Source organism: Emiliania huxleyi, assembly GCF_000372725.1.
Source record: "Emiliania huxleyi CCMP1516 chromosome Unknown EMIHUscaffold_18, whole genome shotgun sequence".
Classification (NCBI taxonomy): domain Eukaryota; phylum Haptophyta; order Isochrysidales; family Noelaerhabdaceae; genus Emiliania; species Emiliania huxleyi.
The window spans coordinates 281208-308715 of record NW_005200784.1 but is presented as its reverse complement, the minus strand read 5'-3'; the positions used below and the strand labels follow the sequence as shown (position 1 = coordinate 308715).

At 68.3% G+C, this 27508-nt stretch overlaps 7 protein-coding genes across 7 annotated transcripts; 3 read left to right on the top strand and 4 right to left on the bottom strand.

Annotated features, from left to right (window-relative positions):
* Positions 1-305: 305 nt before the first annotated feature.
* Positions 306-3378, bottom strand: EMIHUDRAFT_449624 (hypothetical protein; the record flags this gene model as incomplete). Its single annotated transcript, XM_005783368.1, has 7 exons — positions 3283-3378; positions 2899-3019; positions 2559-2651; positions 2202-2250; positions 1302-1918; positions 1014-1121; positions 306-778 (listed from the first exon to the last, which is right to left on the bottom strand). Coding segments are annotated over exons 6-7 (546 nt in total), but the record flags the coding sequence as incomplete, so codon positions are not given.
* Positions 3379-9083: 5705 nt separating this feature from the next.
* On the bottom strand, positions 9084-11283 carry EMIHUDRAFT_449623 (hypothetical protein). Its single transcript, XM_005783367.1, has 9 exons — positions 11027-11283; positions 10682-10953; positions 10520-10631; positions 10290-10389; positions 10139-10260; positions 9861-9944; positions 9727-9772; positions 9484-9599; positions 9084-9397 (listed from the first exon to the last, which is right to left on the bottom strand). Exons 1-9 carry the CDS (start codon positions 11171-11173, stop codon positions 9383-9385), a joined length of 1014 nt encoding a protein of 337 aa, XP_005783424.1. The 5' UTR covers positions 11174-11283; the 3' UTR covers positions 9084-9382.
* A 756-nt stretch (positions 11284-12039) lies between these two features.
* Positions 12040-14580, bottom strand: EMIHUDRAFT_449622 (hypothetical protein). Its single transcript, XM_005783366.1, has 5 exons — positions 13863-14580; positions 13694-13795; positions 13255-13582; positions 12358-12429; positions 12040-12241 (listed from the first exon to the last, which is right to left on the bottom strand). Exons 1-5 carry the CDS (start codon positions 14483-14485, stop codon positions 12110-12112), a joined length of 1257 nt encoding a protein of 418 aa, XP_005783423.1. The 5' UTR covers positions 14486-14580; the 3' UTR covers positions 12040-12109.
* Positions 14581-15220: 640 nt separating this feature from the next.
* Positions 15221-16888, top strand: EMIHUDRAFT_434337 (hypothetical protein). Its single transcript, XM_005783365.1, has 6 exons — positions 15221-15725; positions 15793-15909; positions 15977-16131; positions 16205-16368; positions 16499-16572; positions 16647-16888. The coding sequence occupies exons 1-6, from the start codon at positions 15360-15362 to the stop codon at positions 16794-16796; spliced, it is 1026 nt and encodes a 341-aa protein (XP_005783422.1). The 5' UTR covers positions 15221-15359; the 3' UTR covers positions 16797-16888.
* Positions 16889-21224: 4336 nt separating this feature from the next.
* EMIHUDRAFT_203053 (hypothetical protein) lies at positions 21225-22136 on the top strand (the record flags this gene model as incomplete). Its single annotated transcript, XM_005783364.1, has 4 exons — positions 21225-21431; positions 21507-21548; positions 21661-21870; positions 21942-22136. The coding sequence occupies 4 exons, from the start codon at positions 21225-21227 to the stop codon at positions 22134-22136; spliced, it is 654 nt and encodes a 217-aa protein (XP_005783421.1).
* Positions 22137-22252: 116 nt separating this feature from the next.
* Positions 22253-22960, bottom strand: EMIHUDRAFT_449619 (hypothetical protein; the record flags this gene model as incomplete). Its single annotated transcript, XM_005783363.1, has 1 exon — positions 22253-22960. One exon carries the CDS (start codon positions 22958-22960, stop codon positions 22289-22291), a length of 672 nt encoding a protein of 223 aa, XP_005783420.1. The 3' UTR covers positions 22253-22288.
* A 1675-nt stretch (positions 22961-24635) lies between these two features.
* On the top strand, positions 24636-26704 carry EMIHUDRAFT_434330 (hypothetical protein). Its single transcript, XM_005783362.1, has one exon. The coding sequence runs from the start codon at positions 24684-24686 to the stop codon at positions 25794-25796; it is 1113 nt and encodes a 370-aa protein (XP_005783419.1). The 5' UTR covers positions 24636-24683; the 3' UTR covers positions 25797-26704.
* Positions 26705-27508: the final 804 nt, after the last annotated feature.

Below are 27508 nucleotides of genomic sequence, written 5' to 3'. Positions count from 1 at the left end.
GCCGGCTGCCTCGCGGCCGCCGTTCTGCGCGTCTCCTCACCTATCCACCTGCTTGGGTGGCCGAGAGGGCGGTACCGACCGCGCGGGCAGCACCGCCAGACAAGCCCCAGTGTGTCCGCGCCGGTGCGCGTACTCGCGTTTGTATTCGCCGCAGAAATGCGTATTCCTCTAAGTGGTACGCCGGAGGGCGCCGCTTTGATTGGGTAAGACCATTACGAGCCGAGGCGCGGACACACTGGGGAAACTGCGGCCCCAGTCATACCGATTCGCCCCGAAGCCGAATGGAATGGGACTGGGGATGCAAATGCGAACCGAATGCGACGTTTTAGCTGGGAAACGCGCACACCGACTGCAAACAAAGCCAACACCCCCGAAACGAATCGACTTGGGCCCCGCGGAGCCGGGAGACGGGCTCCGGGACCGGGGCGGACGGCACACCGACCTCGCCGCACCACACCCCGCCGCCCCGCCTCGGTGCACGGGACCGGGACGCCCCTGCCGCGGCCCCTCCCACCGCTGGGCGGGCCCCGCCGCGCCCCTCCGCCCTCCTCGCCCCACGGACGGCCCCCCCGGCTCCGGAGACCGGCGCCCGGCCCTCTGCGCCGGACCGGCGACCGCGCCGCGCGGCGGCTCTCTCGAGGCGCCGCCATGAGCCTCGGCTCATGGCGGCGGGGGGTGGACGCAGGCGCGGGGCGTCCGTCGGCCCTAGCGGTGGTGGGGGGGGGGAGGGGCGAGAGCGCTCGCGTCGCGGCGCCGCTGGCGAGCGCCGTGCAGCGGCCTGCGGCGAGAGGGGCAGGGGGAGAGGCGAGACGGTGAGACGGTGACGGTGACGGTGGCGGTGACGGTGACCGCGCGGAGAGGAGAGGGGCGCGAGGGCTGCGGGATGAGGGGGGGCGCCGCGCCCCGCGGGAGAGGGGGAGGGGGGCGGAGGGGGAGGGTGGGGGAAGGAGAGAGGAGGCGACGGCGAGAGGGGTGTGTGCGGGGCAGCCTTGAGCGGGCCGACGCTGGCGCGCCGCGTATCGTTGCCGAGCCGAGAGGAGCGAGGCGCCGATCGCGCGCAAGTCGAGGCCGTCGCCTCCAGCGCATATGCTCGGCCTCGATCGCCTTGTCGCCGCGCCAGTCTGCGGCAGGGACGCGTGCGGGTGCGTGTGCGCTAGGGCCGAGGTGGCGGGGGCGGGGATGGCTGGCGGGTGGCGGAGAGGCGGCGTGGGGAGAGTCCCGGGCGGGGCGAGAGGCGGGGCAGAGGGAGAGGGCTGGGGGAGGGGCGAGAGGTGGCGGGGGGCGGGAGTTGCGGCTCGCACCGTGCAGCGCTGGCAGCCCCGACCGGCGGGGACCGCTCGCCGGGCCCGCCAGGCGGCACGCCACGGCAATCGCGGCAACGCTTCTTCAGCCGGCGCTTGGGCCCTCACCGCCGCCGTCAGCGGCCGTCAGCGCAGCGCCTCCGCCGCCGTGGGCCCGCCCCTCGCGACGACAACGCCCTCCGCAGCGGCGAAACACGCCGCCGGCCGCCGGAGCGCTGCGCGGGGCGCCGGCTCACCGATGAGCGGCGCGGCGACCGCGCCATCCGCCCCCGCCGCAGCAGCGCCGCCCGAGCTGCTCTGGACGCGCCCTGCGAGGCGGCGCATGCCGTCGAAAGATGTAGACAGCGACGGAGGAGGAGGAGGAGTCGAGGCGGCGGCGGGGCGGCGCCGCCGACGCTGGCCCCCGCGCCGCCCAGCCGCTCCAACCCGACTCGAGGTTGCAGCGACCCGAGCCTGCGGGGCTGCCGCCGAGGAGTGCGGAGAGAGATGCGAGAGAGGGGGGAGAGCGGCGAGGCGAGCAGATAGCGCGCCTCAGCAGAGGCGAGAGCGCCGCGGCCGCGGCCGCGCCTCACGCACGAGCGACGAGCCGCGCAGCCCGCCCTGCAGCGGCGCGCAACCTACGGCAGAGAGCGCCGATGAGACCTGGTGTGAGGCCGACGGCGGCGGGGATGGCGCGGTGCGCGGTCGGCGGAGGAAGGGGCGGGGCGGAGGGACAGAGGCCTGCCGAGAGGCTCCGAGAGAGGGAGGGAGGGAGGGAGGGAGATATCGCGAGGTGAGGAGCACGCAGTGAGGGCGAGAGAGGGCGGTGCGGTGGCGACGCCGCGGCGTGGCGCGAATGGGAAGAGTGCGGAGAGAGGTGCGAGAGAGGGGGGAGAGCGGCGAGGTGAGCAGCTAGCGCGCCTCAGCAGAGGCGAGAGCGCCGCCCGCGGCCTGACGCACGAGCGACGAGCCGCGCAGCCCGCCCTGCAGCGGCGCGCAACCTACGGCAGAGAGCGCCGATGAGACCTGGTGTGAGGCCGACGGCGGCGGGGATGGCGCGGTGCGCGGTCGGCGGAGGAAGGAGGGGGGCGGAGGGACAGAGGCCTGCCGAGAGGCTCCGAGAGAGGGAGGGAGGGAGGGAGGGAGATATCGCGAGGTGAGGAGCGCGCAGTGAGGGCGAGAGAGGGCGGTGCGGTGGCGACGCCGCGGCGTGGCGCGAATGGGAAGAGTGCGGAGAGAGGTGCGAGAGAGGGGGGAGAGCGGCGAGGCGAGCAGATAGCGCGCCTCAGCAGAGGCGAGAGCGCCGCGGCCGCGGCCGCGCCTGACGCACGAGCGACGAGCCGCGCAGCCCGCCCTGCAGCGGCGCGCAACCTACGGCAGAGAGCGCCGATGAGACCTGGTGTGAGGCCGACGGCGGCGGGGATGGCGCGGTGCGCGGTCGGCGGAGGAAGGAGGGGGGCGGAGGGACAGAGGCCTGCCGAGAGGCTCCGAGAGAGGGAGGGAGGGAGGGAGGGAGATATCGCGAGGTGACGGGGGAGCTGCGGGGCGGAAAGAGGGGAGAGCTGGCCGGGATGAGGAGTGAGAGCGCGGCGGTGGTGCGCCGCGCGCCGCTGCGCACCTGTAGCTGCACGCCGGCCTAGCGCACGGCCTCGGTCAAAGGGTGGCGGAAACGCGACGCGGAGGGCTGCGGCAGTGGCAGGAGCACTGGAGCGGCGGCGTGGTGGCGGGAGCGAAGGTGCCTGAGGCAGTGTGCAGCGGGCGTGGTGAGGCTCGAGGCTGCCAAGTGCGAGTGTGCGCGGGAGGCCGGTTGGGAGGCTAGCTGGCTCCCATCGCAACTCACACGCGGCTGTGGCACACGGGGAGACGCTGCTGCCTCTCGTGGCACTGCTCAACGACGCTCAACGCCGACCGTCGGGGGGTCTGGTTGGGCTCTGTGCGGCTGGAGGAGAGCGGAGAGTGGAGCGGTGGTGTGCCCGAGTGCAGAACGGCGCACGCTGCGCACCAGCAGCGCGTGGAGAGAGGCGGACGCCCGCCCCGAGGTCTCGTTCGTTTCAAGGCCGCCAAAAGAATTTTTGCGCGCGTCGTCCTTCCAAGACATTTTTTCTCCCACTGTCCTGTGTGGGTGATCGTGGGTGATCCTGCCCACCCCCTCTCCGTGTCGCGCTGTGTGCCCCCGCACCCCCAAATGGCATCCTCCCAAGACCCTTGCTTGCTTGTTCCGCAAGGAGCAAGGTGGGGACTCTGTCCTCTTCCCATCCCTGTTTGCCAGTGTTCAAAATTCTTCCTGTGTTAGTGCCAGTGTGTGCGCCACAGTCCCGTGCCCAGTCGCCAGTGTTGTGCGAGGAAGTTTTGTTGTAAAAAATCTTTCACTTTCTTCTGACTGGGGGGGGGGGGGGCAACGGCAGCGGTGGGGAAGGCGGCTGCAAGGGTGGCGGCAAGGGTGGCGGCAAGGGTGGTGCCAGTGAGTGGCGGGGGCGGCAAAAATGGTTGCGGGGGCAAGGGTGGCGGCCGCAGCAGTGGCGGCGGCGGCGGCGGCGGCGACAACCGACGGCGGCGGCGACAGCGGTGGCGAGGGCGGCGGGGCAGCTGGAGGCGAGAGCAAGAGCGGTGGCATGCGAGCCGGAGTGCCGGACGGCGGCGGAGGCGAGGGCGGCGTCGGGCCGGGAGAGGGGGCGACAAGGGCGGCGGCGAGAGGGCGGCGGCAGAGGCGGAGGTCGAAGGCGGAGGGTGAGATGGCGGCGGGGGTGAGGGCGTGGGCGAGGGGGCGGGAGGGCTGATGGCATAGACGGCGACGGGGCTGATTCATCACGGCGCGCGGCTAAAAGGAATTTTCCCGTCGTGGGTGATCCTGTGGATGGTGGATGATCCTGCGTAGCCCCTCTCCATGTCGCGCTGTGCCCCCATCCCCTCTTCCGGTTATTTTCTTTCTTTTCTGCATTCGGTGGTGACGAGGACGCGGTGGCAAGGGCGGCGGCAACGGCGGCGGCAACGGCGGCGGTGGGAAAGGCGGCTGCAAGGGTGCGGCAGCGAGAGCGGCGGGGAGGGCGGTGGCGGCGGTGGCGGCCAAGATGGTTGCGGGGGCGAGGGTGTAGCGGTGAGGGTGGCGGCGGAGACGGTGGTGGCGAGAGCGGAGGCGGCGGCGGCGGCGACAGCGGCGGGCTGGCGACGGCGGCGGGGTGGCTGGAGGCGAGGGAAAGAGAGTATGCAAGAGCGGCGGCACACCGGACGGAGGTGGAGAGAGGCGAGGGTCGTGGCGGTCAGAGGGGGCGGCAAGGGAAGCGGGCAGCCGGGAGGGGGCGGCGAGGGCAGCGGAGTGCGAGGGTGGCGGCGAGGGTGGCGGGCCGGCGGGGATGGTGGTGACGAGGGCGGTGGCGGCGGCGAGGGCCGGCTGCGAGGGTGGCGGGGGTGAGAGAGCGGGGGCGGGGAGGGCGGCTCTGAGGTGAGGGCGGCAGCGTCGCAGAGATGGCGGCGTGGGCGATTGTGGTGGGGTGGGTCGGGCGGTGGCGGTGACGGCGGCGGTGCGGCTTGAGGCGAGGGCGAGAGTGGCGGCATGCCGGACGGCGGCGGAGGCGAGGGCGGCGGGCGGGGCCGGTGCGGAGGGGGCGGTGAGGGCGGCGGCGAGGGCGGCGGCAAGGGGCGAGGGCGAGGGGTAGGAGGGCGGCGGAGGCGAGGGCGGCGGCAAGGATGGCGGTGGGGAGGGCGGCTGCGATGGTGGCGAGAGCGGTGGCCGGGCGAGGGTGGCGGGCGGCGAGTGTGGCCTGGTGTCAAGGGCGGCGGCGGTGACGGAGGCGGCGAGGGCCGAAGGGGGCGGATGGGCGAGAGTGGCGGCATGCGGCGACGGCGGCGAAGGCGGGGGCGGCGGCGGGGTGGGAGGCGGCGAGGGCGGCGGCGGGGGTGGTGGTGACGAGGGGGCGCGGCGGCAGGGGCGGGGGCGAGGGCGGCAGCGGCGAGGGCGGCGGCGAGGGCGGTGGTGCGGCATGTGGGTCACCAGCGCGGTGATGGCGCGCCTCAAGTCGGGGCACGACAACAAGCTGGCGCAGATCCAGGAGAAGAAGAAGAGGCGCAACCAGAAGGAGTCCGAGAAGGCGTCAAGCACGTGGAGCTGTGCATCTCCTCGCGGCGTCGGCGAGACCGCGCTCGCCAAGCTGAGCCCCGACCTCCCGACACGCACACACCTGTCTGCCCTCCCACTTGCTCAGCGCTCGTGCTCCCTCCCCTCGTAGGCCAAGCTGAAAAAACGAGCTGATAAAGTCAGAAAGGAGCCGCGACGTGCCGCTACTGAACGAGATGCCGGACACGGTGCTCGCGCTGCTGCTGCCGTCGGGAGCGCGGCAGCCACTTCTCGCGCTGCCCTACGCACCTCTGCCGACTTCCACGCCATCGCGGATGGCGCTGCTCGCGCTACCGGCGCCACGCGCCGCTGCCGGCCGCCGCTGCTCTGTAGCAGCGATCCCTTGCGCAGGATCGCCCTCGGCGCGCCGCGGCTGAGGCCGGGGGAGACAGCGTGAGGGTGTCAGGTGGTGTGCGAGGCGTGGACGCACCTAAAATACGAGCAAGTAGCGGCGAAGGCGAGGGGGAGGCGACGGCGAGGCGGATGGAGGCGGCGGCGGCGGCGAGGCGGAGGATGGCGGCGGCGAGGGCGAGGTCGACGGCGGCGGCGGAGACGGCGAGGACGACGGCGGCAGCGGTGAGGGCGAGGCCGACGGCGGCGGCGGCGGGGGTGAGACGGAGGGCGGCGGCAGCAACGGCGAGACGGACGGCGGCGGTGGCGAGGGGGAGGCGGACGGCGGAGGCGGTGACGGCGACGCGGACAGCGGCGGCGGCGGCGGCGGCGCGGAGGGAGGCGGCGGCGACGCGGAGGGAGGCGGCGGCGACGGCGAGATATCTACAGGAACGCGACGGCGAGGCGGTGGAGGCGGCGGCGAGGGCGAGGCGGAGGGAGGAGAGGCGAGGGCGAAGCGGAGGAAGGCGGCGGTGACGGCGAGGTCGATGGCGGTGGCGGCGGCGGCGAGGTCAACGGCGGCGGCGGTGGGGTGGGGGTGGGGGGGCAAGGCCGACGGCGGCGGCGGCGGCGAGGCGGGAGGGCGGCGGGCGGTGAGGGCGAAGCGGAGGGCGGCGGCAGCGACGGCGAGACGGACGGCGGTAGCGGCGAGGGCGAGGCGGAGGGCGGCGGCGGTGACGGCGACGCGGACGGCGACGGCGGCGACGGGGATCCGGAGGGAGGCGGCGGCGATGGCAATGCGAAGGGAGCCGGCGGTGGAGGGCGAGGTCGGCGGCGCGGCGGCGGCGGCGGCGGCGAGAGGGAGGCGGTGGCGGTGGCGGCAAGGCGGAGGGAGGCAAAGGAGACGGCGAGGCGGAGGGAGACGGCGGCGAGGGCGAGGTTGATGGCGGCGGCGGCGGCGGTGAAGTGGAGGCAGGGAGGCGGCGGCAACGGCGAGGCGGAGGGCGGCGCGAGGGCGACGCGGAGGGAGGCGACGGCAAGGCGGAGGTAGGCGAGAGCGAGGCCGACGGCGGCGGAGGCACGGCGAGGCGGGGGGCGGCGGCGGTAATGGCGAGACGGAGGGCGGCGGCGGCGAGAGTATGGCGGACAGCGGCGGCAGTGACGGCGACGCGGACGGCGGCGGCAGCGACGGCACGGACGCGGAGGGAGGCGGCGGCGACGGCGAGGTCGACGGCGGCGGCGGCGGCGGCGAGGAGGAGAGAGACGGCTTCGAGGGCGAGGCGGAGGGGAGGCGGAGGCGAATGCGAGGTCGACCGCGGCGGCAGTGGCGGCGAGGCGGGCGGGAGGTGGCGGCGAGGGCGAGGCGGAGGGCGGCGGCAGCGGCGGCGAAGCGGAGGGCGGCAGTGGCGAGGGTGGCGGGCGGCGGCGTCGGCGTCGGCGAGTCGGAGGGCGGCGGCGGTGACGGCGGGCGGCGATGGCGAGGCGGAGGAGGGCGGCGGTGGCGACGGGGAGGCGGAGGGCCACGGCGGCGAGGGCGAGGCCGACAGGGGCGGCGGCGAGGCGAGACGGACGGCGGCATCGGTGACGGCGAGGCCGACGGCGGCGGCGGCGGCGGCGAGGCGGAGGGAAGCGGCGGCGAGGGCGAGGCGGAGGAGAGGGCGAGGCGGAGGGAGGCGGAGGCGAGGGCGAGGCGGAGGGAGGCGGCGGAGAGGGCGAGGCGGAGCCGCTCATGGCGGCGGCGGCGGGAGGGCGCGAGGGCGGCGGTGGTGGGGTTGTTGACACGGAGCAGCGCCGTAAACTCGTCGTCACCCAGTGAGCCACCTGCCAGTTGCGAGGTCATCAAAACCGTAGTTGCGTGCTCGTGGCGCTTGCCACGCGACCTAAAGACGGCGCTATTTGTCCTCCGACCATTGCCTAACGCCGGAGGAGTGGCAAGCGGTGAGGAGGGGGCCGTGGCGCGGGAAACGGATGTGCGAGGGACGCCACAGACGCCTCAGCGGGCGCGCCCGGGCGCATCAAGACCACCACCGCGGGGCGCGCGGCGATGCGCGTGCTGGGCGTGCTGGGCGCGCTTCCGGCCGACGTGGACGTCTCCGTGGGGTCGGTGCTGCCGGAGGCACGCGCGCTCAAGGGCCGCCTATAGAGAGCTCAACTCTCGGTGCCTCTCTGAGGCCACCCTGGGCGGCACGCACGCCGCTCATCGCCCCAGCGGTCCTGTTCATCGCTGGAGGGATGCGGAGTGAGCTCTCGAGGGCGCGAAGGGGGGGGAAGGGGATGGAACGGGGCCGGTGGGGATGGTGTAGCGGCGGCTGCCGCGGCAGCGTGGGAGAGGCCCGAGTGGGAGAGGCCCTTACGGGTCGTTTATCCCGCTTCAACGGCGAAAGAGTGGCTCTTCCGTCGCCTCCCGGGCCGTCTCGAAGGGCCGTGCAGCCCACGCCACGAGGCGCTGCTGGCGGGAGCCTGGAAGGACTCGTCAAGGCCTCAGACTGCCATCTGGAGCGGGCGGCACTGGTGGGGCTGGAGGGGCTGACTGAGCGCCGGTGGGGCGGCTGAAGCTTGCCTGGCACGGGTTCTCGCGGCGCGTCCGCGTACCACGCGTCCAAGGCGCTGTTCCCACACCGCTCTGAGCGACACGGGTGTGCGTGGCGCGGTGGAGGAGCGTGAGATGATCTATAGCGAGCCTCTCGCACGTCCTGTGAGCGGCAGAACCGGCCATCCCGCACGACGAGGGCGACGCGTGAAGGTGCGCACGCCATAAGGCAGCTCCGGGCCAGCGAGGTGGATGGGATGATAGCGGCTGAGGGGGCCTGAGCATCGACGCGCCGCCGACAATGCTCCGTGAGGCCGCAAACGGCCAGGAGCGCGTCAATCGGAAAAGTGGAACCACGCGATGACGAGCGGGTATGGAGTGATAGATTTCTGGGAACAGTAGTGGGATGGGGCAGACTCCCAGGATCCCGACGCACGGAGTACGTGTAGCGCGCGCAGCAGTGGTATCTGCAGCAGAGCCCTCTCGCGCCGCGACGGCTCTGCGCAGAGGGTCCGTGGCTAGGCAACGGGCGCACCTGCGGTCCTGTAGCTGATGGACCTCGGCCAGCAGGCTCGCGGGGGGCAGATGTTGTCGTCTCTCTTCGCCCCATTCTGTTCCAAAACAGGCGTCACATGCATGTGCATGCTCAGCGTAGAGTAGTAACCTCTGCCCCGCGCAGGGGGGTGGGACATTGCGCACATTGAGACCGGTGTCATGACAGTGCTGAGGCGACGAAGGTCGAAGCTCAGTGTAACTCGTGGAGAAGGCGCCGACAAAACGGCACTGTGCAGCGAGTGCTGAGACATCCGACATCCCCTTTCTACCAGGAGGAAAATGTATTTTCTTTTCCGCACGAGACCTGCACTTGTGCCAGCGCTTCAGCAACGCGGGCTCTCTCAGCAACAGAGAACGCAGCCCAAAACCCGAGACAGAGAGACGGGCCGGCGCCCCGGCTCGCCTCTGCGGGCCGCGCCGTCGGCCCACCACGGCGGCGCGGCGTCGGACCTCGTGCTGCCGTCGTTCATCATGATCAAGGCGCGCGCCCGCCCGCGGCCCGCTGCAGCGCGCCCACGGCTCACGGCCCTCGCGCAGCCTGCAGCGCGGACAGCGCCTTCCGGCAGCGCGCCGCCTCTAGCGAGCCAACGCCTAGGAGGCACGCAACGTGGATGTGTCGCGGTCGCGTCCCAGCCGCGCCCCTCGTCGGTCGAGCTTCGGCGGCCGAAATGCGCCACGAAGCCCTCCTCTGCCGAGCAAAAGAGGCGCGCGGCGGAGGGGGCGTCGCCTGCGGCGCGGTAGCAGACGGCGGCGCGCTCGAGGTCGGCGGCGGCGAGCGGGTCGAGCGGGTTGCCTGGAGGAGAGGGGAGGAGGAGGGAGGCGCGTCGCCGAGCGGCTCGCGGTGTCGCGGGGCAGGACTTGGTGCGTGTTAGGACTGTGTGCGGCCGTCGCCTGAGAGGCGGATCCGCGCGTCTGCGAACTGGCAGTAGACCTCTGCGCGCTGCCCTCCGGCGATGGGGACGCGGCCTGCTCGCAGCGGGAAGGGGCTGGCGGGCCGGCAGCGCCGCGCGAGCGGGAGGCTGGGCGGGCCTATGTTGCTGCGGTACGCCGCCACCATCTTGTGGTGGTACGGGTGGAGGCGGCGCATGCACTCGCCCAAGTCGCTCGATCGCTCGGCGGCGAGCAGCTCTGCCCACGACTCGTCGTCGAGCGAAGTGGTGTCGCCGCAGCCGAAGCAGACCAGCGAGCGGCATCCTGCTCGCGGGCATCAGCAGCGGGCATCAGCGAGGCGGGCAGAGCAGGCGGGTGCTGGGAGCGTGAGCGGCCGCCCTCGTCCGATGCCACGGGCGAGGAGGGCGCCTCGCCGCAGCTGTGGCACACGAAGCAGCGGACCAGCTCCGGCGCCTGCTCGCAGCGGTGGCAGGCGCAGCGGAAGCCGTGCTGCGAGAGCAGCTGCGCGCGGCGGTCGGCGGTCGGCTGGTAGGAGACGACGTACGAGATGGAGAGGGGCTCGCCTGTGGGAAGGTTCCGAGAAGGTTCCGACCGAGGCTCCTGCGGACATACGAGATGGAGAGGCGGCCGCCCTGCGCCACGTCCCGGCAGGTGCGCAGCGAGAGGAGGCTGCCTCCCGCCTCGGACCCGACCTGCTCGCGGTCCGCGGGGGTTAGGCTTAGGGCTAGGGTTCGGGTTCAGGTTCGGGTTCGGATTAGGGTTTGGGCATAGGGCTAGGGTTAGGGTGGCTGCGGGTGGGTACGGGGAGGGCGCTGCCGTCACGTGAGCGGAGGGCGTGCAGTCGTGCTGCATCATGGAGGTGAGCAGGCCGAGCACGCCTCGCGCCGGCCGCTCCGCTGCGTGCACGTTGACGGACGCCACGCCAAGCCAGTGCCTTGCCGTCGCGGAGTCGTGGGAAGGGCTACGCGGTCAAAACAGACGCACCGCCGGTGAGATCTGCGAGCCAGCTGGCTCCAGGGCGGCGGCGTTGCGGGGCTCCAGGCGGCGGCAAACGCGTCGGCTGCAACGTCAAAGGCGACGGCTTCGGCCGAGCCCTCGCCGTGGGCCGGAGAGCAGAGCAGGGCAGCCGCCTCGACTGGGCTCTCCAGGAGCGCCACCGCCACCGCCTGTGCCTCTCCACGCAGCGCGGCGGGGCTGCTTGCCGCCGCCACGGGTGCCACCACCAGAGGGCGCTCGGAGCAGACGAGCGTCCCCGCCTATGGAGCTCGTGCACGAAGCCTCGGCATGGAGCCTCGGTTGATGATGGGTGAAGTGTGGCGAGATGGCGGCCGGCAGGTCACAGGCCGCCACGAGGACGCGGCCGAAGCCCTCCTTGGAGACCAGCCTCCATAGCAGCGGGCCAGGCGCCACCGATGCGAGGCTGATGGCGCTGTGCAGCGAGTAATGTGTGTGGACGTCGGACAGTCGCGAGTCCATGGCGGCGAGGAACGACGCCGCCTTCCCGTAAGCCGCCACTGTCTAGTTTTTGCCGCAGCCGCTTCGACAGCTGCTCGGTGGGGGAAGAGAGCTCAACAGCTCAAGAGCAGCGTGGCAAATAGAGCAGGAGTGTTGTCGCGCTGCGAAGGAATTTTCTTTTTCCCTCGCTAGACATAACGCTGCTCCCCCGGCTCGGAGGAGGAGGAGCGGTGGGTGGAGGTGGAGGCGGTCGAGGCGGGCACTGGAATACGGGAGCGAACAAAAGAATTTTCCGACAATCCCTTCGAACGCACACACCCCCGGGCTAGGCTCTCTAGCCCGTAACCCGATGCCAATCATCCGGCCCGCTGGGTGCGCTTCTACCTTCTTAGCTCCCCGGCCCTGTCGGCAACCTCACACCCATAGCCACCGACTGCACTCCCAAGCAAGTGCTCCAAGCGAAGACCTCCCTCTCACAGCTCTGGCAACGGGACTGGCGCGCACTGGCACTAACACAGGTCCACCACGGGAGCACGGGAGCCGCCTAAGCGACTCCCGGCGCTGCGAGAGGACGGCGAGGCACACTTTAGCTCCGTGCACTCGACCCCGCTCTTGCGACTCGCCGTAAACAACAAGGTCAAGATGGGTAAACGAAGGAGGAGAGCGGGTCCCTCCCCCTCCGCCCGCATGCCGCCAAGCGCCATGCCCGATCTTTCAGCAGAGGGGGGTTCTGGCGTGTCCTTGTCGCGATGGTCGGCCTCTCGCTCTCCGGCATCCAGGGGTGCCGGCTCCGACGCGAGGTGCCGCGAGGTGCCACCTGTGACCTGAGGTGCTCGAGGTGTCTCGTGGGCCGCGCATCGCATGGGCCATGGCGGCGCGCTATAACGTAACTGTCGTCAATATCAGACGAGCAAATGCAGCACAAACGCTGAGAAAAACTGGAGGCCGACAAGCGTCTCACACCGCGTCCACAGCATCCTCCGCAGTACTAGACGTTCCGGCTTCGGCGATGCCGGCGGCCGTTCCCCCGCCGTCGATCCCGCGCATCGCCGCGTCGGTGCTGCGGTGGAGCTGGAGGGCGCGCCGCGCCTACTCACAGCACGGGGCGAGGCCTCACGCTGCAGCAGAGTCGGGGGGAGCAAGCGAACGTGTGCTCAGAGAAGTGGCGGGGCGAGGGCAGGGCGAGGAGAGGGCTCGCTTTTCACCGCGTCGGCCGACTGGCGGACAAAAGCGACGAAAGTGGCCATCCACAGCGCCTCCTCGTCAGGCAAGTCGACCTATACACACGCACCACGGCTAAGAAGGGCACTCCGCGCGGCCAAGAGTGGCCACCGCGCAGTACCATCGCGTCGCGGCAAAAGGTGGCCAGTTGCTGCGTGAGCGCCGCCGCCGCTCGCTCCACCGCCGCCGCCGCCTGCTGCTGCGCCTCGGCACGAGTGGAACCCCCCGCATCGCTGCCGCCCTCGTCGCCGCCATCGTCGCCGCCGCCGCCGCCCTCGCCGCCGCTGCCGCTCCTGCCGCCACTGCTGCCCCTGCCGCCGCCGCCCGCCCCTACGACTCTCACCACCCACGCCAAGCAGCCCGACGAGGCGCGACGCGTCGGGCCGGCGATGTGGCCCTGCCCGCCTCCCTCGCCCGCCCTCGCCGCCGCCCGCATCCCGCCGCCCGCCACTGCGCCCACGTCGGCTGAAAGGGCGAGCGCGCGAGGCCCGTCCCGCACCTAGGAAGCGGCAGGGAGGAGTCGGGCGAGGGAGTGAGTGAGCGCGGCGCCCGCGACCGCGGCGCCGTGGCGGCGAGGCTGCGCAGGAGGGCGGAGATCGCGAGGGTGAGCTCCGTCAGAGGGCCGGCGAGGAGGGCGCCTGTGCGAGCGGAGGGGTGCGGGCGAGGGCTGGCCGGGCGAGGCTCGCAGGGCGGCCTGCGGGCCGGGGGAGCGCGCACTGAAGTGGGCGCGCGAGGAGGCGGCCCCACCCGGCAGCGGGTGGCGCGCGTACTCGTCGAGGGAGACGACCTGCTCGACAGGGTGGAGAGGCAGGGGCGAGAGCGGGGCTGACTGAGCGCTGGCGGCGGGCAGGAGGCGCGGCGGGCAGGAGGGGTTGGCACACCGAGTAGACGAAGCGGCGCATGTGGATGCCGACGTCGCGAAAGGGCTCCCAGTCGCCGCCGCGCCTGAGCTCCCACTCCTCCCACGACGCGGCCGAGACGGCCGCCTCGTACGCCGGCCGGGAGTGGATGATCTGCTGGTACGAGGCGTGCAGGTCGCACTCGATCTCGGGGTAGTCGTCGTCGTAGATCTCGGAGATGCGGTGCAGCCGCGCGCCCGAGCAAAAGGCGTCCACCACGCGGCGCGCGGCGTCGGCGGCGTCGAGGAGGTTGTCCGCGAGGATGCCTGTTGTGGTCGCAGGCGTGGAACGATCAAGGAGGTCATCAGGTCTCGTAGAGGTCTCCCCCAGAGGCCCCGGGAAGAGGCCATCGCAGCTCGTTCGACGCGAGTGTCTGGCGACGGCGAGTGTCTAGCGAGGGCTGCCTCGCAGCTCGTTCGACGCGAGGATCTTTGGCGGCGCTGCGGAGACGCAGACGGCGATGACGGCGCCGGCGAGGATCATCGCGATGCGGTACACGCCAGACGTGAAGTCGTCGCGGTACCTGCTCGCGGCGGCGTGAGTGAGGAACGCCTCGACGCGCAGCGGCAGCCGTGCGGAGCCGGCGGCACTCGAGGAGCAGCAGAAAGTCAAAGGTGAGCGCCGTGAGGAAGAAGGCGTAGGACCACAGCGCCCACGATTTGCTGCCCGCCAGGAAAGTTGCGGCACCCGTCGCCGCAAAGACGCAGCCGCCCACAAAGACCGCCGCCAGGCTGCGGTGCGCGGTCTCCAGCACATTCGCCACAAAGCCGGCGGCGAGCGCCGCTATAGCGGCGGCGACGGTGCCAATGACGCGGTTGACTGTCTTGTGCGTGGTGCCTCCGAGCGTCTGCGACTGCATTACGATGAGAGTCGTGATGACGCACCAGACGCCGGTCCCGTTGGTCGCCCGCTCGAAAGGGTCGATCAGCGAAACAGAGGCGGCGAGCAGAGTCGCGGCGCCGGTCTTGGCGGCGTGGATCAGCCGCAAACGACGGGCGGTGGAGCGGTAGCGCTCGCCCACGACCACGTGGCTCAGCCGAGAGTCGCGGGAAAGCAGCACAGTGAGGAGCCGCACGCGTCGCCAGCGCGAGCGTGTGCGGCGCAGCTGCTCCGCACCGCTCGAGGTGTCACTCTGCCGGGAGTGGCGATCGGAGAGGCGGTCCGGATCGAGAGTCTCGATGGAGGAGAGCCGCGCGAAGCCCGGTCGCGACATCGCTCTCCTCGCACGGGAGAAGCCACCCGGGATGGCTACATGTACATGTGCATGCGCATCATGTGCAACCTGCGCCGCGCGAGTGTAAAGGGCGCTGGGCTAAATTTAGTGCGTGTGCATCACAGGCCAGCGCACAGCGCCATAGGACGTATTTTCTTCTCAATAACAAGGCTGTGAATGAACTTTAGTGATAGTTTAGTGCGCTATTTAGTGTGTGTTCGAGTGCGTGTGTAGTGCGTCTTTAGCGCCACATTTAGTTCATTCACTTTAGGTGCAGGCAGCTGCAGTACATTTAGTGTGGTCCGCATCTTTAGTGCGGGCACGCATCTTTCGCACGGCTTCCCGGCCACACCACAGCTAGCCAGGGCCGCGTGCTTTGCTCCTTGGCTGCCAAGAATGCACCACAGGAGATGCCCGGCCCCTCCCTGCCCTCATGACCCAAAGGAAGGCAGGCTCCCAGTGAGGCTAGATATGCAGCCCTCCAGAGCAAGATCTCCCGACTTGGGGGTATATTGCAGATTTGTCAATGGTACCGCGTCTGCGACGCTAGACTTTGCAGCATGATGCTGGTAGTAGTCGTAGGCGTCACCTGTCACGTTGTGAGCGAAGCCGCTTGTAGTAGGATTGCGAGCGTAGGTATGTAGTAAGATGAAGAACAGGCTCGGACTGGTGCTACGATCGGTGATCGCAATTCTTTATCACTCTCCACTGCCGGAGCGCTTCCGACCCTTCCTGGCGACAAAGTGACCGCACACTCTCCACTGCCGGAGCGCTGAAGTACCGCAACATATACGAGGGTGTTGAGAGGCGGCAAGCGTTTCCAAAGGGTGCGTCGTTTCAGATTTTCGAGTGGGTCTCAAGACTAACCAGAACAATGGCGACACTTTTCCACGACGTCGAGGCTGCCCGTCTGCTCCTGCCCGGCCTGACAGTCGGCCGGCTCCTCGACGGCGCCCTCGCCCTCTTCTTCGTGCGGCTGCTGCTCGCCATGGCCGCTCACCCGCATATGCTGCTTCCGCGGTACGGCCGCACCCACCGCCTCACCGGCTCGCTCCTGCTCCTTTACCTCATGCTCGGCCTGGCCGACGTGCGGCTGACTCCGCTCCTCCGCCTCCGCGGCGCATACGACGTCGGCCTGTCGCTTCTCGGCTTGGCCACCGCCTTCTCCGCTGCACGCGACTTTGGCTCTGCGCGGGTCCACCTGCGCGGCTCCGAGGCGTCCGGCATTCTCGACGAGAAGGCGGCCGACCTTCGGACGGAGTGCCGCCCTCCTCCTCTCCAACCCTCTCCCTCCGCCTCTGCCTCAGGCGACGGTGAGCCGGAGCGAAATGCTGGAGCACTGCTTCTACCAGCTTCTCAACCTCTGCCAGGTCGGCTTCCTGTACGCCTCAGCCGCGCTCCCGCACAGCCGCGCCGCGCGCACGGCGCCCTGCCGCGCCGAGGCGGTGCGAGCGAGGCGCTCTCCTCCACGGGCGGCTGTCGTGTGGACAGGCGCTCGCCGCCGCGCTGCTGCTGCCGTGGCTGGCGCGGAGCCGCTTCCCGGTCAACAGCTTCTCGGCCAACTACAAGACGCCCGGCGTCGGAGGCACCACGCCGCTGATCCGCTTCCTCTACCGCTTGAAGAAGTGGCAGTACCTGCTGTACAAGCGAGCGGGGAGGGGGGGCTCGGCGGGCTGCGGGCGAGGGGCGCCTCTCGACGGGCGGAGAGGTGCGAGGTAGGCACTTCCTGCTGCACGGGCTCAACGTCAGCGTCGCGATGGGAGGAGGAGGAGGAGGAGGAGAGGGCGCGGCGCTGGTGGGGACGGCGCACTTCAGGCTGTACTGGCTCTGCCTGAACGTTGCTTACGTCTGCGAGTTCTTCATGCAGACGCTGGTCAAGCGAGGTGCGAAGCGAGATGCAGCGGAGAGGCGGTGGAGAGGCATCCGAGCTGCGACGGACACACCCCTCAGCTCGTTCCCTCAGCTCGTTCCGAATTGCCGCCTCGCCCCCCTGCCTGCGCCTCTTGCCCGCAGGCTACATGAGCCAGCGGTGGATGCTGGTGCTGCAGCAGACGCTGATGCTCGTCAGCACGGCCGCGGCGCTGCAGGCGAGACGCCGCCGAGACGCAGCCGAGACGCAGCCGAGACGCAGCCGACGCGCTGACGCTCCTCGGCGCTGCAGGTGCTGCAGGCGGTGCGACCCCTTCCCGCGGTGCTCTCCTTTGCGCTCAACTTTCTCCGCCGCGGCCGCGAGGTGAGCAACGGTTGTATAGTGATTGGCGCGGCGGCGGCGTTAGAGTCGCTCGAGCGGTCACAAGGACGAGGCAACTGATCACAGTTCCACACATTCGCATGCACCGTCTTCTTGTGTTGACGATTGATCTCGTTGCACACACGTACAAATTAGAAGAAGGTGCGCCGCACAAGACACGCGCTCAACGTACAATGAGCTCAGCAGCAGAGGAGAGCGCAGATTGATATTATTAAACGAAGGATGGCCCCCGCAAGCGGCAACACATGTGAACAAAACCGGAGAACTCTGGGAAAAGTGGGAACGTCACACTCGTCAGGGGCGGCGACCCCCCCATCTACAGATGATATGCGCATCTTGAGATAATATGCATCTAAGATGCACCCTACTTGGACTGCACACTGTCTTGCCTATGATCGAGCATCTCTAGGTGTTTTTTTCAACTAAGATGCCGGAGGGTGCTGGGATGCTCGAATCATCCGTCTGAAGATGCTTCGCATATCCCAAGATGCTTGGGCCTTGGCATTTAATGATTAAAATGCAAGTTAAATTATAAAGACTTGAGCGGCGTGTGAGCCATTGGATCAAAGTTGGAATGGAGACTGTGAATCTATGCTAATTTCAGTTGCTATGCTAAGTCGTATAAGTGAGATGTCGTCGCTGTGGAACACCACTGATGGTGATGGAACTGGGAGCCACTGAGTGATGGTGGGGGGCACTTAGCCCTGTGGTGCTAATGCTGACTTTACTACATGGACGGTTGCGGTTGCCTATATGTAAGACTGGTTTTTATTTGGTTCTGGGTTCGGCAAAAAAACTCCGTGGACACTGTCGATCGAAAATATTGGAAAACATCCGACAACGCGCTCATGGTTCCTGAGATGCATTGCGCATCCTCAGATGCCACATTATATCCTGGGATGCATGGACTAACCCAAGATGAGGGTATCATCTCGGCACACTTGTGCGTCTGAAGACGACTGCAGTATCTGAGATGTCACGCGCTATCAAAAAAGACGCTCGTCACCATCTATCTTCTTGCAGAACCCAATCATAGTGGAGACACCCGGCCGGTGTCCTTAGATGGAAAACGCATCCTAGATGTTTGGCATCTAGGATGCGCATATCATCTGTAGATATTGGGGGGTCGCCGCCCCTGACGGAAAACTCAAGAGCGGCCGCACACTGCTCGGTACCCCCCCCTGCACATCTAAAGCCATGGCCGACCCCCCCCCCCCCCAGCAGCAGCGCTCTGCTGCTGGGGGGGTCGGGACCCCCCCTACCCCCCCAGCAGCAGCGCTCTGCTGCTGGGGGGGTCCGGACCCCCCCCAGCAGGAGCGCTCTGCCTGTGGGGGGTGCTGGCATCACTTCTGGCATCTCTGTACAGACAGCAGCTGTAAGTAGCATGTGTTCCAGTGGCGAGAATTTATGGTCGGCACCAAAATCAGTGGTCTCACCGGCGGGCCCTCCTACTGCCAACCGGGCTCGAAGGCGCGATGAACACAACCGCCTCGAGCGTACGCTCAAACACGAGCCGAGGGTGGAGGGGGGGCGGCGGCGAAGAGGCGCGGGAGAGCTGGGTCATCTTGGGTCCGTGCGCTCTGCTGCTGGGGGGGTCGGGACCCACCCCCCAGCAGCAGCGCTCTGCTGCTGGGGGGGTCAGACCCCCGCGCCCCCCTAGCAGCAGGGATGGCTTTAGATGTGCAGGGGGGGTGCCGAGCAGTGTGCAGCCGCAGAGCCGCTCCAAGAAGTGTCAAGAGCAAACATAAAATTTGTCGATATTGTCGTAATACGTAAATAACAAAATCATAAAATTTCACATGGTGCATGTGTATGTCTTTCGACCGCCACTCTCCACATGCTATCGTGGAGGTGTGTACCGTACTTTTGGGCTGTCATATGGGGCCTCATATCTCACTTCTCAGTGTGGTACTGAACTGCGTAGAGCCGCCCTGCGGAGGGCAAGGGCCGTGTGGCACGGGCCCCTCTCGCGAGCTAGCACCTGCCGGCCTTGCCCTCCAGCCGGCCGAGCAGCGCCTCGGCAAAGGCAAAGTAGACGCGCTCGTCGAAGGAGGCGCGGAAGAAGTTGCAGGAGAGGTTCGCCTCGAGCAGGCAGACGCCCGCCTCGGCGGTGATAGCGACGTCCCACCCCACCAGCGGCACGCCGGGCATCAGCTTGCGGTGCGCCTCGCGGACCAGCGAGGCGATCGAGGCCATGTCCGGGATCACCTCGCCGCACACCGGCGCACCGCAGTCCGGGTGCACCTCGACAGTGTGCCCCTCTGAGAAGAGCGGGCAGCGGCGAGCGCGAGCCAAGCCGAGCTGGTACCAGTGCGCGCTGGTCGTGCCGCGCCGGATGTCGCCCGTCGCGACGTCCACGTCGAACATGACGCATGAGTGGTCGGTCGAGGCGCCTGCTCGCCCCGCGCGGAAGCAGGCGGACAGCACCTCGACGCCGCCCTCGTCGAGGGAGGAGGCCTCGGCAGGCCGCTGGTGCAGGCTCGCCCGGGAGGCGGTGACGAGGCGGAGGGTCGAGAGGGGCGCGACGGGCGGGAGCAGCTTGGCGATCGAGGGGGCGTTCGAGAGGGCGGGCTGCAGGATCCAGTCTCCTCCGTGCGCCTGGTGCACCGGCGCGAGGGCTGGGGAGAGCTGCTGTCGGGGGCTTGCCGAGGTGTAGCCGCCGCACCGCGTTGCGGAAGGTGTGGAGGCCGAGGCCGCCCTCCTCGTTGCGGTGCTTGACGACAATCGCCCGGTCCGAGAGGGAGGGCGAGGCGGCGACGCCCTGCCGCTCGCACGCCGCGAGAAACAGCTGCTTGTCCTACGGGGAGGGCTCCGGCAAGGCTCTGGGAAGGTTCCGGGAAGGTTCGCCACACGCGCGGGCGAGGGAGAGGAGGGAGTCCTCGAGGCCGTAGCCCGGGTCCGAGGTGGCGAGCGCGTGGTACGAGGCGAGCACGCAGTTCAGGCGCCAGTAGTGGAACCACGACCAGTCCGAGAGAAGGCTCGAGGCGAAGGCTCCGCCGAGCGAGCCGCCGCCGCTCGAGGGGCGGCGGACGGCCGCCACCAGCGCCGCGAGCGGGAGGAGGAGCCACGCGAAGAGGAGGGCGAGCGGGCGGCAGCTGCAAAAGACGGAGAGGGGCACGCCGGTGGCGGGGAGGGCGACGTTGCGCAGGTTCTTAGCCAGATCGTTTTGGAAGGTGCCGCTGCGGTAGTGGCCGTCGCCAAAGAGGCGGAGGTGCAGCGCGAGGCTGTAGATGCAGAGCCGCTCCTGCCGGGCGGAAGAGTAGCCGATGAGCGGGGTGCGAGGCATATGCTGGCCGAGCGAGGCGTCTCTCTGGCTGTGAGCGTGGAGGACACAGCTTCCGACTGCGCTTTCGCACGCTCTCCGCGCTCCTGCGGCGTAAGGTGCGGCAGCGCCGAGCAGAGGCGCGAGTACTTGCCGCCCGCGGCGCAGATCGCGAGCCCGCGCCAGTAGGCAAAGAGGGCGGAGCGGGCGGAGAGAGGATCGAGGTTGATAGCTGACTCCTCAGCTCGCTGGTGCTGCATCCTCGGTGACACACAACAAAAGAATTATACAATATTACAGGATTTCACCCACGAACACATATCCTCAAGGGCGAGGACACGCACAGGCCGCACCTCTAGTGAGGCCCGCATAGTATGTGGGAGACTCGTGCCGCCGCCCCTGCCACCCCTGTGTCAGTGTGCCTGTGTGGTAGCGAGAGACTGCCAGCGACAAGCTGGAGGCAGGTCGCTAGACTGAGATGAGACCGCCAGTGGATGTGGGAGTCCACCGCGCACCGCGCTGCGAGCCTGTCGTGTCCCTTGTCAGGAGCAGGAGAGTCCCCCTGTCCCCCTGATCGTCCTTCCAAAATCCTGCTCGTGCAGGTGGGGACCCTGTCCTCGTCCCATCCCTCGTTTGGCCTGTCTGTTTTCTTTCTTTCTTTCTTTACATATCCTGGAGATGTCTGCTCTATTTATTTATTACACATATCGTGGTGGCGGCGTACCGTCCTCCCATCCCTCCCTTGGTTGTCTGGGTTCTTGGAGCACTTGGGTTCTTTCCTTCTTTCTTTACACATATCGTCGACGAGCAACAAAACACACGAGCAGCGGGCGGGCAGAAAATATTCTGTTTCTTCTCCCTCCTCTCTCTCTCTCTCCCTCCCTTGGGTTGTCCGTTTTCTTTCTTCTCTCTCTCTCCTCCCTCCCTCCCTCTCTCTCTCTCTCTCTCTCTCCCCCTCCCTCCCTCCCTCCCTCGCTCTCTCTTTCTCCCTCCCTCCCTCCCTCTCTCCTCCCTCCCTCCCTCCCTCCCTCTCTCTCAACAAAGAGAAACGCGGTTCCCTGCGTCACTACGTGCCTCCCCGTCTTTGTAGCCTGGTGTTTGTGCCGTTTGTCCCGCGTCGCGTGTCAGTTCATTTTTTCAAACGCGGTCTGTCGACAGCCACCGACAGCCCTGCGACAGCCACAGTGCCGCCGCGCAGTCTACTAGGTGTCATGCCCCGGAGTGTCATGCCAGCACGCCGGTCGTTGTTCCAGTCGCTCGTCCAGCACCGCCGGCTGTCCTCGCTCCCGCCGCGTGCACGCCGACAGCTCGACGCGCCCTTCGAGCCGGCGGTGCTTGCGCCCATCGGCGTTCTACGCAGCCCCTACCCAGATCGTTTCGGCTGCCCTCGGCAGGCAGTGTGTGCATCGGCTGTTGAGGGCGAAGGCGCGCTGGTGGGCGAGCAGCAGGTGGCGAGCCAGTGGGTGAGCCTTCGCAAGGACCGGGCGGAGCCCGGAGCCCTCTACTAGGCGACGGTCGAGCTTCGCGGCGACTGGCACCTCGAGGCTGCCGTGCGGGACCTCGAGGCCTCCTCCACCGCCCCACCTTTAGCACCCTCCCAACGCCTCCTTCACACCTGAGATGATCTGTGGCAGCAGCTCACGCCGCCGCGCCCACCTGCAGGGCTTCGAGCGCATCTGGCTCATCACCCTGCTGCACCGTTCCCGCGGCTGGCGGCCAGTGGTGTCGCCGCCGCGCGGAGGCCGCCGCGGCGTCCTCGCCACCCGCTCACCCGACCGGCCCACGCCGCTGGGGCTGTCTTCGGTCCGCCTGCTCTCCGTCCAGCACCTCACGCTGCGGGTGCGAGGCGTCGACCTCCTCGACGGCACTCCGGTGCGAGCGCTTCTCGGACTCGCCGCTCGCGTGCCGATGCGCAAACGTCTCCCTCGCCGCCCTCCCCTCAGGTCCTCGACATCAAGCCGTACGTCCCGTACTGCGACAGCTTCCCCCAAGCGGCGGCGGGGTGGGTGGACTCGCTGCCGCCCGAGGAGGGGGGCGCGGGAGCGGCGGACTTTCAAGGGCTGCGACTCAACCGCCAGCAGGAGGAGAGGCTGAGGCAGGCGAGGACTGGCGAGGAGGAGGAGAGGGAGAGAGGCTGAGCGAATGTGGGTACGCCGCGTTGCGCGCTGGCGCGAGACAGGCGCGAGAGAGAGACAGAGAGCGGTCAAAGACGTCAGCGGACCAGGAGTAGTTTTGTCGTTGATTTACGTGTACGCGTATATTTGTGCTAAAGCCTAAACGGCTAACTGAGCTAAGTCAGTCCTACACTGTCGTCTGTCCCCACGCACACCATCGGCGTCGCGTGCCCCTCTGGCCCCGCGCTCTCCAAGTGCTTGCCGAACCCGCCCCTCTGCCTCCGCTGCAGCTTGCGCTGCGCCTTGGCCGCGCGGATCTCGTGGCGGGTCTGCAGCCCGTGCGGCGCGACGGCCTCTTCGGCCGGCCGCTTGCGCGGCGCAGCGGTCAACGCCGAGCTGGCCGCCCGCGCCTGCCCGGTCGCCTCCCCGGCCTCCAGCCGCTCGAGCTCGGACCGCAGCTCGGCCTCCCTGCCAATCTTTGCGAGCTGGGTATTCTCGAGCGGCACGCCCGCGTCGCGCCGCTCCTTGAGCTCTCCAATCTGCCGCAGGGCTTTCAGCAGCTTCCGCCGCTGCTTGTCCTGCGTGCCGCCGCAGCTCCCGCACTCCGCCGCATCAGGAGCGGCGAAGGCAACTCCGCTCGCCGACTGGTCGGTCGCGAGGCCGGCGCCCGACGCCACGCACGCTAGGCACCGCCGCGTTCTGTCACCGTGCCGGCCGCGCCGCTTGATCATCCGGTGCGAGAAGGCTTTGGCGTCAGTCGTGCCGCAAGCCACGCACGCCACGTCGATAACCTCCTCGTCGGCCTCCTCCTCGAGCGTTTCGTCGTCGACGCGTGGGAGCGCCGGCATCCGAGCTTTGCGGTGTATCTGTCGATTTGCCGCGGCAGAGCCGTCGCGTCGCTAGGCTCCCTTTTCTTTTCTCGCAGGAAAAAAGAAATTAGGTGCCAGTAGGCTTGGCTAGCTGCGGGTCGACAGTCACGGCGTTGTGTGTCGTTTTCCACTTGACCTCCCGAAGGCGATGCACGAACCGCGAAGGAGCGGTGCCGGTAGGGTCTTCTCCCCCCGGCGGCCCGCGCACGCCGTCTGAGCCTAGCGCAGCGCGAACTCGCTCTGAGCCTAGCGCAGCGCGAGAGATTTTGCGCAGCAACCCGGCCGAAAAAGAAAGAAAGAAAACAGATATGCAACGGCCGAAAAAGAAAGAAAGAAAACAGACAACCCAAGAGAGGGATGGGAGGACGGCACGCCGCCACCACACAGGGATTTACCCGGCCGAAAGAAAGAAAGAAAGAAAACAGACAACCCAAGGGAGGGATGGGAGGACGGCACGCCGCCACCACACAGGGATTTTAAGGAGAGGTGTGTGGTGCGCTATCCGTCGCCCACCCTAGGGAGTCTGCCTCTTCCTATCTCTCTTCGCAGTCTCTCGCTGATTCTCGCTGCAATCTTCATGCCACCACGCGGTCGTCCCACCCTCGTCGTTCTCTCCCTTGTCACTTCCTCCTCTGTCGCGTTGTTCTCTTCTGCCCCGTCCTGCGACACCGCCGCCTGCCGGTCCCTTGTTCTCGCGGCTTCTTTCGCCTGTCGGCGCAACTCCGTCCTCCTCGCGGCGTATCCTGGCCCCTCGAGTCTATCGGCCGGGCAACCCTTAAAAACAACGTTAGTTTTTTTTTGCTCACAAAATTGGCTCTCCGTGGCGCTTCCCACCCTTCGGGTCGCGCTCGAGCGGGGCATGTCAGTCGATTTCTTCGGCGACTACCTTTACAACAAGGCCCACCACCGGCGGCCCCACGACGGCGTCCTCGCCGCCTGGGCGGACGCGATGCGCGCCCCGGCCAACGCGCCGGTCGTGCACGGCGACAAGGAGAAACCAGAGCTCACCCGGCAGTACAACGAGGGGTACAAGGTCGACCTCGCGGAACCCCACGCTGGCCCGGGAGGATGCGATGAGGTGAATGAAGTCAAGCTCTGGACGCCCCTCCTCAAGACCTCCTCGGCGGGCGTTGGCAACGCCTCGAGCGGCGGCACGCCCGCCTCCGTTGGCCACTCCTACGCCTTCGGCAACACCGAAGAGAAGGCCCGCCGCCTAAACATGGGCTGCAAGGCGCGCGGGCAACCCGGCCAACCCTTCGACCACAAGAACGGCCACGGCTACGTCAAGGCGCATCGCGGTTTCTACCACGACGCGATCTTTGTCAAGCGCAACAACTTCAACCTGCTGCTCCACGAGACGTTCGGCGGCGGCTTCTCGCCCACCGCCGTTCTCAAGCTGCGCCGCCTCGCGCGCAAAGTCGCGCGCGGCAGCGTCGACCGCACGGCCTACTCGCCCAAGTACTCGCTCTCTTTTATGTCCCACCATGCAGAGCGCATCTCTCTCTCTGTTGTGCGAGGCGTGAACCGCGCCATTCGCTCTCACCTGGCAACCCTGTCTGCACGTCTCGCGCGCGCGTGAACAGGGCTCCAGGCCCCAAATGACGTGTGAGTGTTAGAGTTGTTTGGTATTGCTAAAAATCTCTCTCAAAAGCGGGCGGCGTCTCGTGCACGCCGAGCAAGATTGGACCTTCGAGTCGGCGCGATGCCCCGCACTGCAGCTGAAAAGCGCCGACAGCAGGCGCCCGCGGGGCAGTGGTACCTAGCGGCCTCCGATGAGCTGTGCTGGAGCGAGGAGGATGCCGCGCGCGAGCGGGGGTGGCTCGCGCGTCTCGGCCCGGAGTCGCCCGGCGGCACGCACGGCTATCGGCCTCCAGGCAACGATGAGCTCAACCCGAAGAAGCGGAACAAGGCGCTCAAAGCTCGCAAGCGCCTCGTTGCTATGCGCGTGCTCCGCGCTGGGCCGGTCGGCGAGGCCATGGAGGAGGAGGTGGAGGCCGGGCCGGTCGGCGAGGCCATGGAGGAGCAGGCCGGGCCGGCCGACGACGACGAGGAGGAGGACGAGGGGGGGGAGGCGGACGGGAGTAGCAAGGCGGAGAAAAAGGCGGCGAAGCGCAGTCTCGATCGTAAATTCGCCAGCGAGGTCCACTCGCTGCTGACCGGCCCACGCAGCGGCCACGCGCCGCCCGGTCTCAGCGGCGATCTAGCGCAGGAGCTCGCCGCCGTCTGGAACGGCAGCGCGCTCGACTACCTGTATGACATCGAGCGGGCGCCCTCGGAGCCGCGCAACCAGAAGCTGCTGCTCCAGTACAAGAACGGTTGTCTTCCTCCCCCTTTGTTGTGGCGCAAGGACCCGCTCCTTGCGAACCAGCCCGAGGGCCTGCTGCTGCCACAGTCGTGGCCACAGCACTGGTACACGTACCCTCGGCTGGTCATGCTGCGCACGCGGGCGAGGCGCCTCCTCCTCGCGGCAGACACGGCGGAGCACTCTCCGCTGCTGCAGGCGGCGCGCCAGGACGCCGAGCGCGACGCCGCGGCGAGGCGCCTGGCGGCGGCGCGCTGCGCGACGCCCAGCGTCGCCGCGCTCCGCGGCACTCTCGCTGTCTGCCAGGAGTGCCGCGGCGAGCTCTCCTTCGACGCCGCCGCCGCCGGCCCCGCACCTCCTGTCGAGCTGCGCAGCTTGGACTGCGCGCAATGCTTGCGCCTCGACATTGACAGCATGGTCGCGGCGCGCTGGCCAGACGCGGGCAAGGGGAGGGGGAGGCTTGTCGACCTCGAGCGCGCCCCACGTCTCTTCAACCCCCAGCGCCCCGGCTGACTACTGGCTACTGCGCGCACGCGCGCGCGTACTGATTCCGCAGTAGTACTGTGGAGACAATGCACGCCGGGAGGCGGACTACGGGCGGGCATGTTGCAATATAGTACTACGCGCGCTGTTTGGGCGGTGATTTTTCTCGTACTGTCGCGCACATAATCAGCTCTTCAGTGCAGAGCCACAACGCACACCGTCGGAGAGGGCGAGGGGCGAGGCCGAGGGGGGCCGCCCCCGGTGCGGCGTTTGGCGGTGTCGCATTTTCCGGGGCGCATGTCAGGCCAACGGAGCCGCATCGTGCCGACACGCGCGAGCAGCGGCGTCGCTGGCCACCCGCACGCGACCCAAACATCAGAGGCGACGGTCGGCGCCCGGACATGAAGACAGCAGGCGGCGGAGCCCTCTGCTCAAACGCGCACTCGCGCCCCCGGCAGCGGCTGACGGCCGCGCGGCTCTGGAAGAGCGCACGCGTCGGGGCCCAACACGCACGAAGCTGATCGTCGCGGAGAGCCCGCCCCGCGAGCTTGTCCTGGACACCCAGCCCCTCCTGCAGGCGCGCCATCCCACGGCAGCAGCGGTCGCCGGCCAAGACATCGATCCGTCGGTCGATCATCGAGAGGAGCATGGCGCGCCCCTCAGCAGCTGCCGCGGGCGAACCCGTGCGCGCGGAGAGCGCCCCAGGCAAGCTCGCCCTCGGCGCCCAGCCCCCGTGACAGGCGCGTCGCCCAGTCGCAGCAGCGGTCGCCGGCCAATAACTCGACTCGTCGAGCGGTACTCGAGGCGGGAAGTGCGCGCCCCTCGGCAGCTGGTGCGTACGGAGCGCAGGCGCGCGAAGAGCGCCCCTCGAAAGCTCACCCGTGGCGCCCAGCCCCTGTAACAGCAGCGTGTTTTTTGCGTCACCTTACGGCGGTGGGAGCTGCCGGAGTTTGCTCTCTCCGTTCACACCCCTTTGCAGAATTTCTGCGGCAAGATAAAGTCTACTCAGAGCGGTGGTTGAGGCCGATTGCCTCAACTGTCAACCAGCGGGTTGACAGAGGTCTCAACCATCAACCAAGTGGTTGACAGACCCCTTCAACCTTCAACCACGCGGCAAGATAAAGTCTACTCAGAGCGGTGGTTGAGGCCGATTGCCTCAACTGTCAACCAGCGGGTTGACAGAGGTCTCAACCATCAACCAAGTGGTTGACAGACCCCTTCAACCTTCAACCACGCGGAATGGCTGCTCACACACACACCGCGCAAAGACTTCTGAACAGTGAACATTCTCTGTGAATTCATGTCGTCTTCTTTAGATGCTGCATTTGACGCGCCTTTTTCACGAGTACTTGCTTCAGCTACACGTACACGTGCGTGGATGGGAGAGGTGTGATGCCAAGCCCAGACGAGGAGCGCTGACAAGTCATCTCGAATGCCCCGCCACCGGGGGGGTCCCGGCCGACGTCATGGTCGTCCGGACGCGGCCCTCTGTACACGGAAACAGCTTACCGCAGACATTACCGAACTCAAAACTGCTTACCAAAGGCAGATACGAGCTCAGCTCAGTGAGATCTAGCAGCACATACCCTCAGTATCCAGAATAGTTAAGTCTGAAAAAGTCGGTCCGACCGCGCAGAGCGGTCTGGCTGTCTGCAGAGGCCAGAGCTTCCGTCCGGGCCTTGAGAAATGTCGGAGGCATGTCGGCCCATGTTCGCGATTTTGATGGCGTTACCCTCATTGCA

What these genes read in the sequence shown, in the direction of transcription:
- EMIHUDRAFT_449623 (XM_005783367.1), bottom strand. Translation starts at nt 11,173, where the DNA reads ATGGACTCGCGACTGTCCGACGTCCACACACATTACTCGCTGCACAGC. An exon ending in GCGAGCAGGCGCCGGAGCTG is followed by an intron (nt 9,945 to 10,138) that starts GTCCGCTGCTTC and finishes CTCGACGACGAG; the next exon opens with TCGTGGGCAGAGCTGCTCGC. An exon ending in CGCGCAGAGGTCTACTGCCA is followed by an intron (nt 9,600 to 9,726) that starts GTTCGCAGACGC and finishes CCTCTCCTCCAG; the next exon opens with GCAACCCGCTCGACCCGCTC.
- EMIHUDRAFT_434330 (XM_005783362.1), top strand. Translation starts at nt 24,684, where the DNA reads ATGCCCCGCACTGCAGCTGAAAAGCGCCGACAGCAGGCGCCCGCGGGG.
- EMIHUDRAFT_434337 (XM_005783365.1), top strand. Translation starts at nt 15,360, where the DNA reads ATGGCGACACTTTTCCACGACGTCGAGGCTGCCCGTCTGCTCCTGCCC. An exon ending in TGGCAGTACCTGCTGTACAA is followed by an intron (nt 16,132 to 16,204) that starts GCGAGCGGGGAG and finishes GGTGCGAGGTAG; the next exon opens with GCACTTCCTGCTGCACGGGC. An exon ending in GCACGGCCGCGGCGCTGCAG is followed by an intron (nt 16,573 to 16,646) that starts GCGAGACGCCGC and finishes TCGGCGCTGCAG; the next exon opens with GTGCTGCAGGCGGTGCGACC.
- EMIHUDRAFT_449622 (XM_005783366.1), bottom strand. Translation starts at nt 14,485, where the DNA reads ATGTCGCGACCGGGCTTCGCGCGGCTCTCCTCCATCGAGACTCTCGAT. An exon ending in GCGCCGCCAAAGATCCTCGC is followed by an intron (nt 13,583 to 13,693) that starts GTCGAACGAGCT and finishes GACCTCTACGAG; the next exon opens with ACCTGATGACCTCCTTGATC. An exon ending in TCCGCCAGTCGGCCGACGCG is followed by an intron (nt 12,242 to 12,357) that starts GTGAAAAGCGAG and finishes TGCTGTGAGTAG; the next exon opens with GCGCGGCGCGCCCTCCAGCT.